Here is a 12401-nt window from a genome sequence, read left to right as displayed (position 1 = left end):
TTCCCTTTCTCTTATATTAAATAGAGTTCTTTTCTCATTTTGTACCCCTGCCCAAGTAATTGGGTCCAGCCTACAAATTACTTTCAACCATGTATGAAAATTCCTAAAATTATTATGCCAGACATTTCTTCTAAACTCAGGACCTCATTTCTAACTTCCTACTAAATATCTGCACTAGACCATTGCATAGGCAGCTGAAATTCAAATATCTAAAATCAAAATCACTATCTTCTCTTTAAAATTTTGTCCTAACCCAGTTTCCCTTTTCTGGTAAATGTCAACACCACCATCCTTGTCATTGCTCAGTGCAGAAACCTAGGAATAATCCTCAATTCCTCTTCTCCCTTAGCCCTGACATCTAGTCAGTTATTAAATCCCATTTTAATATATCTTGAGCTCATCCTTTTATCTCTGTCCCCACTACCCTAGCCTAGTCCAGATAGCCATCATCTCAGTCTATTCTGCTATTCTCCTAAGTGGTTTCCCACATTTTTTTTGCCCTCTTTAATCCTATTTCTACACTGGTTTCTGAAATACAAACCTTATCCTGACATTTTTCTATTTGGAAACCTTTAATGGCTTCCTGTTATCCTTAAGATGAAGCCCAAGATCCTTTTGTTTTTCAAGACCCTACATGATCTGGCTTTTACTGTCTTATCTCTCAACACTATTTCCCTCACTCCAACTAGGCTTGCCTTCTTTCAGTTCTTCAGAAGAATCGTGTTCTTTCCTGCCTTGTGACCTGTGCACAAGCTGTTTGCTTTGCTTTGTATGTTCTCCTTCTAAGCAATATTTTAAATTCCTTACGTGAAGAGGTTTTGTCTGATATTTCTCTTGTATTCTTCACTGCACTTGGAAGTTTATATTTCATAATGAGCATCTAATAATTCATTACTCATTTATTTAGTTATTCAACAGCAAGAGCCTACCCAGTTTGTGCATTGGGAAATGTGAATTATATTTTGATATTTCTAATGCATAATCTAAAAATGACATATTGTGATAAAATATAGCTTCTGGGTTTTTGGTTTTATTTTGAAGTGAAATATGTTCTGTACTTCTTGCTAGTTAATGAAGATGCTCTTTGAATGTTCAGATGAGCGAATTGACTTGGAACTCATTTCTTTCTGCATTAATCTTGCTGCTAACAAGAGGAATGTACAGCTTATTTGTGAAGGTTAGTGTCTTTGAGCTTCATAGGTAATGTTTTAACATGTAGCAATTAGCATATAATGAAAAGTAGATAATAAGAATTAGGAATGATAATAACTATATAAATCCTATTTTTAAATCGTTTATTATAGCTATACCTTAAAGGCCAAATAGACTTAGAATATTATTACCTCATGAGTGGAGCCACTTACCCTTCAGTGACATTTTGAACCATTGTGGGATAGCCTTAATTGAAAATTGATTTTTAAAAATATTTTTCTAGATGAAATGAAATCTTTTATTCAAGTATTTTATTAAAGAAACAATCTATTACAATGTAAGTTTTTTTTTTAGACTATACAATCCAAATGTATTAGGTTATTGTTTCTATGTTACTATCTTGGTAAATGGCTTGGCATACATTAGGAATTTGCAGTCTGCTTGATATTTTTTTCTTATTTAAAAAGTAGTATATGTTCATTATAAAAAGTACAAAAAAGCAAGCAGGAAAAAATTAAAATCTTTACTTCTACCATCCAAAAATAATCTTAGGTGAAATTTTGGTGTAATGTTCTGAATATCTTAAAAAATCAGATTCTCTATATATTGTAACTTGTGTTTTAATTAATATTTTTCTTGAATATGGTTCCATGTGATTAAATGATTTTATAAAACATCATTGTTAATAGCTGCAAAATAGTCCATTGAAAGAATTTGCTATAGTTTAATCTCTATATTGGATATTTGGTCCATTTCCAGTTATTTTCTGTTACAACAGTACTGTAGTAAATATCCTTTTTCTGAATCTTTATTCATTTCCATTTTTATATTCTTAGAATAAATTCCTATAGGTAGAATTATTCTGAGTCAAAAAGTATTTACATTTTTGAAATTTGTGCTGCTTAGTCCAAACACAAATACTCAATGATTGCATTTATATGAAGTTCTAAATCAGGCAAAACTAACCTATTGTATTAAAAAATAAGAAGACATGGAAGAGGAACATGATTGCATCTAGGGAATAGAATTGACTAGAAGGGATACATTCTCGAGTGACTAGAAAGAAATATTCCATATCTTGATTTGGGTATGGGTTCCATCAGTACATATATTTCTATTTGTCAAAATTAATCAAATTGCACATTAAGATTTTGCATCTCAGTATAGGTAAAATTTTTTTGAGAAATGTATTAAATAAACCCAAAAAAATCATTAAATTTAATTTTATTGGGGAAATTTTCTGTTTTTCTCTATTAGGAAATGGGCTGAAGATGCTCATGAAGAGGGCTCTGAAATTCAAAGATCCATTACTGATGAAAATGATTAGGAATATTTCCCAGCATGATGGACCAACTAAAAATTTATTTATTGTAAGTATAGTTTTTGGCTTACTGTCCTTTAAAATAGTTTGAAAATTGAAGTTTGAAGGTGCTGCACCTGGAGATTCATTCATATGGAACTCTGCTCAATACAAACTCATGACCAATATTGGCTCTCCTGTTAGGAACTTCTTTGTAAGTATAGCTCCAAGAAATCCCAACTCAAGTTTTAATGCTGTTGTTTTGGGTTTTTGCATCCTACTTCTACCCCCACTCCCAATCTTCTTGCCTTAAACCAGTTTACCATAGGTCTCCTTAGTGAAATAGCTCAAAATAATGAAAAGAGAATAGGGATTGATAACTTATTTTTTCTTCCCATATGTTAAATCATTGTATTGGCTCTTCTACAAGAATCATATTTTAAATTTGTATGAAAATTCTCTTTTCTTTTTTTTTTTCTTTTTTTCAGGATTATGTTGGGGACCTTGCAGCCCAGATTTCTAATGATGAAGAGGAGGAGTTTGTGATAGAATGTTTGGGAACACTTGCAAATCTGACCATCCCAGACTTAGACTGGGAATTGGTTCTTAAGGAGTACAAGTTGGTTCCATACCTCAAGGATAAACTAAAACCAGGTCTGTGCTAAACATTTCACTTTTGTATAAGCACTAAGTTATTTCTTTCTATTTTATATGTGGCTGCTAGAGCTGTATTTTATAACTTCCATTATACTAGCTAACACTTTTTTTCCCAAAGCTCTATATCCGGATGTTCTCCCAGAGTAGTGGTCATGGAGTCTTCTCTTAGATTTATGTTGTCTTTTTCCTACCAGTATGGTTTCTTAATACTAGTGTCCCTTTCTTATCCTGCCTTTTTGTTACTGTTGATGTTGAGCCTACCATTTTTTTTAAAAATTGCCAAACATGTTCCCCTTCTATGCACATATACATAGCATCCTTTGAGGCACTAAAATGAGTTTCCTATTCTCAGTGCCTACATTGTATTTTCAAAGACTTATTTCCACTTCTCTTACTCCCCCTTCCCCCACTCACCACCACCACCACCACCACCACCACTGTCATCAATGAACATGGACATTTGGAAAAAGGACAAATTTATAAATATATCAAAGATTCATAGGAACTGATCGAATAGCTTTCAATATTTTTCCTCTGCATTGAAATTTTGATAATATGAAAGGATTTGAATCAGGATATTTCAGTGAAAACTTTGACTTATCTAGGTGCTGCAGAAGATGACCTTGTTTTAGAAGTGGTTATAATGATTGGAACTGTATCTATGGATGACTCTTGTGCTGCATTGCTAGCCAAATCTGGGATAATCCCTGCACTCATTGAATTGCTAAATGGTAAGTATAATTTATCTTAATTTACTTTCATGCTAATGCCTGAATAGGGTATTAGTTTACATTTTTAAATAAAATGCAGAGCTGCAATCATGAAATAGTGTTTAGCTTGTTATATTAATCATCTAGAAAGTTAAATTATATAGTTAAGAAAAACTAATTAAATATACCTGTTAATGGAATTGGATAGATTAATATCAGAACTTTAGGTTGCAAAGTTAAGAATGTTATGATAAAACCAAATTTTCAAAACCAATTTTACATATACTGTCTTTCTCCCACCAGCCTTGAACAGCTAATATTCTGTCATTTCTTTTCTCTATTGAGCTTTGTGTTGGTTGAATTGGATATCTTTTCTTATGCAAACCCTTCTTTTTATATCTTGATTTCTAAGCAGAAAATTTGATTCAGAAGTTGGTGCTAAATATCACAACCCCCCCTAGGTCCAGACAGTATGGACCATTGTACTTTCTGCCATGATAAAAATGTTCTTTATATGCACTTTCCAGCATATATGATGGTTAAGCACTTGAAATATAACTGTCATGACTGAGAACCTGAATTTTTAATTTAATTTGATTTAATTAGTCACAGTGGCTTATGGCTGCAGTATTGGACAGTGCAAGTTTAGAGTCCTACTCTTACCCTCACATTGCTCTTAAGGGCCATATAAAATTTATATGAATCATATGTTAGTCCATCAAGGCTAAATTCTTAAGTATCTTATAAATTAAAAGTAGCTAATTCTGTAGAAGTAAATATGCTAATATGGGAAGCCTAAAGAAGATGCATAATCTTGGTCCTTCCTATACCACGTATAATATATATGCATGTTGTATTGTTTTTAAAGTTTAGCTTACATAAAGAAAGAGACACAAGTTATAAATATATAATTTAATGAATTTTCAAAGTGAGCACACTAATGCCATTATGGTATTAACACCCATATAAGGAGCTAAAGCATTACCAACTCCCTCAAAGTTCTTCTGCTTATTCCTAGTTTTTACTGTTTCCTCCAAAGTGGTTTCTATCCTTTATCATCCATTATTTTGCTTGGTTTTGACCAAGTGTATAAATGGAAATGAGTATCTTTTGCCCTACATATATTTATAAAATTCATCTATGTTGTTATATATAGCAGTAGTTTCTTCATTGTCATTGCTGTAGGTAGTCTTCCAATGCATAAATATACCACAATTTATCCCTTTATTGCAGAAAGATAGTAGCTATTGTTTTTTGAGGAGAGAGCTATTATAAATGTTACTATGAACATCCTTAAACTTTCATTTGTGAATATATATATATTCATTTCTGTTAGACATATACCTAGGAATGGAATTACATATATTTGACTTTAAATGCCTAGCTGTTTCACAAAATGGCTATACCAATTTCTAGTCCCACCAGAAATGTACAAGAGTTCTAGTTGTTCTACATAACCACCAACACTGGGCATTGTCAATATCTTTTATTGTAGCTTTTCCAGTGGTATCACATAATAGTTTTAATTTGAATTTTCCTAATGGCAAATGAAGTTGAGTACCTCTTTGTGTTTCTTGGCCTTTTAGACATATCCAATAAAGTAAGGTGCCATTTTAAGTCTTTTGCCTGTTTTTTCTCTTAATTTTTGTTGTTGCTTTGAAAGTTCTTTAACACATTCTTTCCCAAAATTATGCTATATATGTATCTACTTTGGCACACTTTGCTCACAGTCAAGACTTTTCAGATTAGAAATAATTTTAAAAAGCAAGGTAGACTAGGTAATTGAGAAGTGAAGGTGAAGATAGTGTAGTTAGCAGAGTACGAATGAATATTTTGCAATGTAGTTTTGGGAGTTGAAGAACATTGCTGGAGAAAGCTGAAGCATCATAACCTGTGTTCTGAAATTGTTGTCCCATGTCCATTATGTTTGAGAGATCTGATATATTTTAAAGAGCTGACAGAGCTAGCTCAGAGTGTTTTACTAAGTGATGACATTCTCTAATATGAAATTATCATAGAGACTATGTTATACCCTTTATTAAAAAAAATATGGATTTTTGTGGTTAAAACTCCTGGATTTAAGAAAGAAGACACTGTATAAACTGAAACTGTACTTAATTTTGAGAATTTTCAGCCCAAGAAGTCTGAGAGAATAATACTTTGACAAGTTTGTGAGAGAAATCATTTAGGACAAATTGGACTTAAAAGGGGCTATAATTTATTTCATACAACTAGTTGGATACTCTGTTGACATGTAAATCTTTTTCTATTGGCTATCATCAAACTGTTGCCAATAGTTGATAGTAAGCTACACTATTTGTAAGCCACGTTTCATAACAAGTACCTAAAATTAGGTTTCTATTAGTAATTTGCTTTTGTCATCAGTGGATATCAGCTATTCTATTAAATTATTCTTCATATGATATTAAACATTTACTAATTAGCCTGTATGATTATGTAACATTCTGTATTATTATAATTAAAGTTGAAACTAAAATCCATTATTATTTCTTGCCAATAAGTAGTTTAATTATGGTAACATTGAAAATACTGTTTTATAGTTTTCCAATTTCTAGCAAAACTTAGTTTAGAGGATGTGATCTCTTCTAAGAACTGTTTTTCTCATGTGAAATCAACATTATAGAGACAAACTAGAATGATTTTTATGTCAGTTATAATTATGAACCAAAAAAACAATGGTAAATATGTTGTCATTTCACATTAGGGGCAAAGAAGTTAATGTAATCACTTTCATCATACCAGGTGGCATAGCGAAAGTTATACAGAAACAGTGTCACTATTTTCTTAAAGGAGTCTTAGCCTTTAGTCCTTCCTAGATACAACCTGATCTTTTGAGATAAACTATCTCAGGTTGTCTAGTCTATTGTCAGTGATGATAGAACTTCTCTTTTTCAAAATCTTCATTTTTTTTAATTCTTATACTTCAAAGTGATTTAACAGATTTATTTCAACTATAACAAAATTTCTTCTGAAACTTTTGAAGATACATTATTATAAAATTTCCTCACTGAATCATTATCATGCAATTTAGAAAAAATACCTAAGACATAGATGATATGTCTTAATAATAAATAATTTAAACTAGTTGTCCTATGCCTGCCTCCTTGTCACTTTTAATTTTTCTAATTCTCATTATTTCCCTTACAGTTTTTCATTTTGGGATATAAACATAGTATTCTCTTACTTGATTTTTTTTCCTTTCAGCACAACAAGAAGATGATGAATTTGTGTGTCAGATCATTTATGTCTTTTACCAGATGGTTTTCCACCAAGCCACCAGAGATGTCATAATCAAGGAAACACGTATCCTTTCAGTGTTTATTATACTTAATGGTATTTCAGATAATTCAGAAAAGAATCATCTTTGGTTTTTTGTTTTTACAAACGCTCAAATAGTATAGAAAATATCTAACTTTGCAATAATTTCAGAGAACAAGCTATTTTCCATAGACACTTGCCCCAAATCAATCTATAAATAAAATATAGAAACAACTTTATTAAACTTTTCAGGCTGTGATTCCTAAGAAATTTAACAAACCTATCAGAATTTCCTTCTCCACTAACAGGCTTAAATATCAGAGGTTCCTGGGACTATCAGTTACTTAGCCTCCTTGAGCACAAAATGTCACATCTATAAAATGACCATAATATTAAAAGATGTATAGACAAAGCAAGTCCTTGAGCTTAAGAAGCTGAAAATCTTTTGGGAGAGACAAGCATTTAAATAGATAATTTAAAGTAATTTATTAGAGGTGAAAATAAATTAGTTCTATGTGGGGTGTACAGGATTAGGAAGATTATAAGTATTAAGGGGTTTAAAGTTCCTATACTAGTTCCCAAAACAGATACTCAGTAAATGGTAGTTTATCATTATTACACACAAAAGGGAACTCAGTATTACCAACATACTCTCCTATAAAAACAAAACAAAACTGTTCCGCCTCTGGTATTCATGCAGATAACAGTATCATCCACACAGTCTCTTACATTGAAAATTTTGGTGTCTGCTATATCATCACTGACTTGTAATTAATCACTCATTTATTCTGCAAACATTTATGAAGGGCTGATCATTTATTTAACAGACATTAAGTGTTGGATGTATAAGAAAGTCTGTCCCTGCCCTCAAAGAGTTTATAGTCTAATTGGAGGGATAGACAAATAAGAAATATAAAATTAATTAGAATTCAGTGTGATGAGCATCATAAAGGAAGGTGCACAGGGCACATGAGAGGATAGGAATATCATAGGAAGTGGTGTTTAAGCTGAATCTTTCTTTGCTTTTTAGTTGTGGTTGTTTGTTTGTGTTTGAAAAAAAAAAATCTTTTAACTTTACTGTACTAAATCCTCATTACCAATGTGAAAAAAGTCTGTTTTGCTTAACATACATAGTTCTTCATAACCACATCTTAACCTATTAACTTTTCCAAAGTGTTATGTTCTCCCTTCAGTCCCACAATATCCAAATTTTTTGTCATTTATCAGGCATGACCTGCCTTGCTACAATCCATGCCTTTTTGTGTGCCTCATCAACCTCGGATAAATTCCTCCTCCTTTTTTTTACCAGACAGTCTCCCACTCCTCAAAGACTACTTTATGTGCCACATTTCAGTTAATCCTTTCTAATCCTGTTACCCCACATAGAACTAATTTCTTTATTTCTACCTCTAATAAATTACTTTTATCTATTTATATGCCTGTCTCTCCCCAAAAGATTTTTAGCTCCTTAAGCTTAAGGACTGGCTTTGTCTACACTCTTTTTCTAACACAATACCTCACATATGGGATGTGTTTGTTTCCTTAGTGAATTACTGTATCTAAATAATACCCTTTTTAAAGTAATACCATAGGAGAACTTTCTGTTGTTGTTCTAATGAAGCTGCCATTGACACATTTTTTGTGTCATTATATACTATTTTAAACTTGCAATATTTTCATAATGGTGGGAATGGGAGATAATAGACCTGCTAAGTTAAAAATTTTTACAGAAGCCTCAAGGAATAATACTTAGATCTGGTGCTGCTCATCATGTCCAGAGTTTGTATTAATATAAAAATTGCTAAAGTGCTTTTTGCCAAAATACCTAACTTGTAAATGTTTTTGGTGTTCAAAAACCAGGATTTTGGGTCATGTGAATGCCACTTCAGCTTGTTATGTTGCAGCTTGTGACATAATTTAGTTTTTTAAAAGTATTTCATTTTATCATGATTTTAAGTTTTTTATTGTGATTATCCCCATGAAACTAGTATTTTAAAACATTTTAAATAAAGCATTTATTACACAAGAATTCATTCCTTTTCCCATTTTTTTAATCAGAAGATTGGGAAACATTTTTTTATAATTTCAAACAGAATGAAATAAAGTTGATATTTCAGATGACTAGTGTAGGCTTATTATAGATATATGATTTATATTACAGTGTTTGAAATATTTAAAATGGCTCTCAACACAACTCAATCACATAGCAATCTAACACCTGAAGTTGAGAACCAGTGCTATCATGATCATTAATTTTTATATAATCCAACAATTACAATATGGGAAATAAAAATAACTCAGATTTGTCTAGATCCTCTTAGATTCCCCCTGAGAATTTCTCAAATTTTCCTAAGAATTTGATTTTCATTTTATCATCACAAATACCATGTGAAGTAGGTAGAGTAGAATTCATTTATTAATTCATTAAACAAAACTTTATTGAGTACCTGTTAAGTTCTTGAAGCTGGGGAGGCAATGGTGAAGAAAATAAACAGTTCCTGCAATAATGATTTTACGATCCAGTGAAGGGGTGAGGCAGTAAGCACTATATTCTTTACAGATTTTTTAAAATGAGTTTCAGAATGTTCACTCATATTTTATTTGCCCTCTGTATTTTTTTTTCTTTATTTTAAATATGTGTATTTTTTCCCAAAGAATAATAATACTAACAGTAAAAGACGTGGGTTAAGTATTGCCTTTGCCACTTGTTAGTCATGAAACTATTGATGAAATATTTTTGGCCTTATAATCAGTATTATAATGAATATTTTTTACTTGCAATATGTGCTAGAGTTTCTTGGCAGAAATTTGTAGCAATTTGCAAATGTAAGTTTAACCAAGACTAAATGAAAGTATTGGAGGTAATAACCTTTCTTCACAGTCTTTTAGATTCACTGAAGATTCCTATTGATTTCTTTTCTTTATTCTCCTTTTTTACCACCCTTATTTGTAATTTTTACATCCCATTTCTTTTCTTTTGGAAGTTACACTCAAATTTCAACATACATTTTCGAAAAGAAGTTTTAAATTAAGGGGTTTATCCTTCTCCTGCTTGTAAGTCAAATATCTCTACTTCATCTTCTATGACATTAACTATTTTATATAATTATTTCACCTCATTTTTATAAAATTTTATAACATCAAAATTAATCATTTTTATTATTGTTTTAAAAAGTGAGTGCTGAAGATTTACAATACGTTGACCAATTTCCTCATTTACTCTCTTGTCTTGATTTCTGTTCCTCTTCCTGCATGGATTTTCCTTTTTTAATGGAGTACATTCTTTTGTATTTATTTTAATGAATATCTTATAAATAATAAAATCTTTATCTGAAAATAACTAATTTGTCCTCTTTAATAATTTACAGAATTTCAAATTCTAGGTTGACAGTTATATCCATCAACAATTTAAAAGTATTTTTCCACTGTCTTCTGCGCTGCATTGATGCTTATGAGAAGTTTGTAGTTATTCTAATTATTGTTATCTGTATAAAGTCTGATGACAGGTTTTCTTTCCCTTGTAAATGACATGGTCTTTTTGCCAGGATTACCAGAGGAATTCTTCTTAAGATCAACTAGTTTTACTAGAATTTTACTAGAAAAGTCTTGGGTGGACTTTTCCAAATATGCAAGTATATTCTTTTAGTATCTAGTTTTAAGGATTTTTAGTTCCAGGTACATTTTCTTGAATTAAAGGTTTTAATATTAGTTCTATTCTGTTACTTTGGTTGTCTTCTTTGAATTTCTGTTATTTTGGATCGTCTTTGCATGTCATTCATTTTCTAATCTCTTTTAACTCTTCTCATTTTTCTTTTTTTTTTTTCCTTTTTGCCTTCAATTTCTCTTAAGGTTTTATCTGTTGTGTTTATTTACTCTTGTATTACTTTAAGTTTAGTCTATATATCTGAAAAGACTTTTTACTTTTATTTTTAATCTTTTATTGAACTTTTATTTCTCTGGGTCTTTCCAGTTCTGATTTATGCTGTTCATTTATATTCTAACATTAAATTCTTTTATCTCTTTTTGAAATATTAGGTTGCAGTTTTATTTTTTATGTAAAAATTTAACGTGTTTTCTCATAAAAACCTTATGCGATTTGACTGTGATTCTTTCCTTTTGCTAACTGATGTGTGAAATTAGTTTTCAAGAACTTTAGGAGGACTGGATGGACCAAAAAAAGCTATTAACAACTATGTAGCTCAAGAGCTCCCTCAAATAGTTTTATGAATTTTATGTTTACAAAATATGACCTTTTGCTTTCTGAGGTTTACTAGCTCAGTTTTTCTTATCCGTTTGTATTCAGAGTTTCTTATGCCCCTTCTATTCCTGTTTTTGTTTTTTGTTTTTTGTTTTTTTTTCACAAATGAAATGTTAAATGTTTCTGGTCATCCTGTATTTATGATCTTACTTTACAATTTGAAGTTGAATTTTAAGCTTAGCATTTGAATTTAGAAAAATGCAGGATTTTCTAATATGATTGAATATCCTCACTCTCAAAAGCAGTTTGTATCTTTAACTATTTTTATTCAGAGGCTCCAGCATACCTCATAGATCTGATGCATGATAAAAATAATGAAATCCGAAAGGTCTGTGATAATACTTTAGATATTATAGCGGTAAGTAATTATTCTTTCTACACAAAGTATAATAGACTTCATTTGGTGGGGAGAATACATTATAGCGAAGCAGGTATAGCTCAGTGATTGGGTGCTTCCTTCCCATATTTGAGGTCCCAGGTTCAATTCCTAGTACTTCCTAAAAAAAATTTTTTTTAATTGTAAACCTAGTTTGCACTATGTATTCAATGTAAACACAAATTTGTTTTTGGTAAAGTTCAGGAAATATGATGATACTATAAACTTTTTAAACATTAAGACCTTTGGCTTTCAAGTTTTAAGTTTAGGTTCCTAACTAGAAAAGATTTTGTATGTATCCAGATCTTTAGGTTCTTGTCTCCACATCATCTTGGAATCACTTGTTTTTCTGAAAAATTATTGCATAGGAGCAGGGAGTTGACAATTTCTGATCTGAATCCTGATCCTGCAGACTTTTCTCAAGAAATTGGCTGCCCATCAGCCTTCTGCCTGGTCTCAGGCATTGTACCAGCAATGTGCCAGATACTAGATTATTTTGATTTCTTTTCCAATCATGCCTTTTACTGCTTACTTCCTTCTTTGAACTGGATTTATACTTTTTTATTTTGCATGCCCTATAAAAAGTTTCTTAAATATTGCCTATTCAGTGATTTTTAAACTTTAACTTAAGCTTTTTAACCAAATCAGAATAACATTTTAAATAATCAT

General features: G+C 31.0%; 1 protein-coding gene across 5 annotated transcripts in view; it reads left to right on the top strand.

The window, feature by feature from the left end:
• The window catches only part of KIFAP3 (kinesin associated protein 3), a 232873-nt gene that overhangs the window by 164756 nt on the left and 55716 nt on the right, over positions 1-12401 (top strand). For all 5 annotated transcript variants that reach the window (XR_011645490.1, XM_058310103.2, XM_058310104.2 and 2 more), the window contains 6 exons: positions 1069-1177; positions 2410-2522; positions 2941-3106; positions 3715-3840; positions 7045-7143; positions 11629-11714. Coding sequence is in view for 4 of the 5 variants with exons in the window: in XM_058310103.2 (XP_058166086.1) it covers positions 1069-1177; positions 2410-2522; positions 2941-3106; positions 3715-3840; positions 7045-7143; positions 11629-11714 (699 nt within the window). In the remaining variant the exon portion in view is untranslated. The remainder of the gene's footprint in view (positions 1-1068; positions 1178-2409; positions 2523-2940; positions 3107-3714; positions 3841-7044; positions 7144-11628; positions 11715-12401) is intronic.

Source organism: Dasypus novemcinctus, chromosome 13, assembly GCF_030445035.2.
Source record: "Dasypus novemcinctus isolate mDasNov1 chromosome 13, mDasNov1.1.hap2, whole genome shotgun sequence".
Lineage (NCBI taxonomy): Eukaryota > Metazoa > Chordata > Mammalia > Cingulata > Dasypodidae > Dasypus > Dasypus novemcinctus.
The sequence above is the reverse complement of the archived record's forward strand: the minus strand, read 5'-3'. Positions and strand labels throughout refer to the sequence as shown.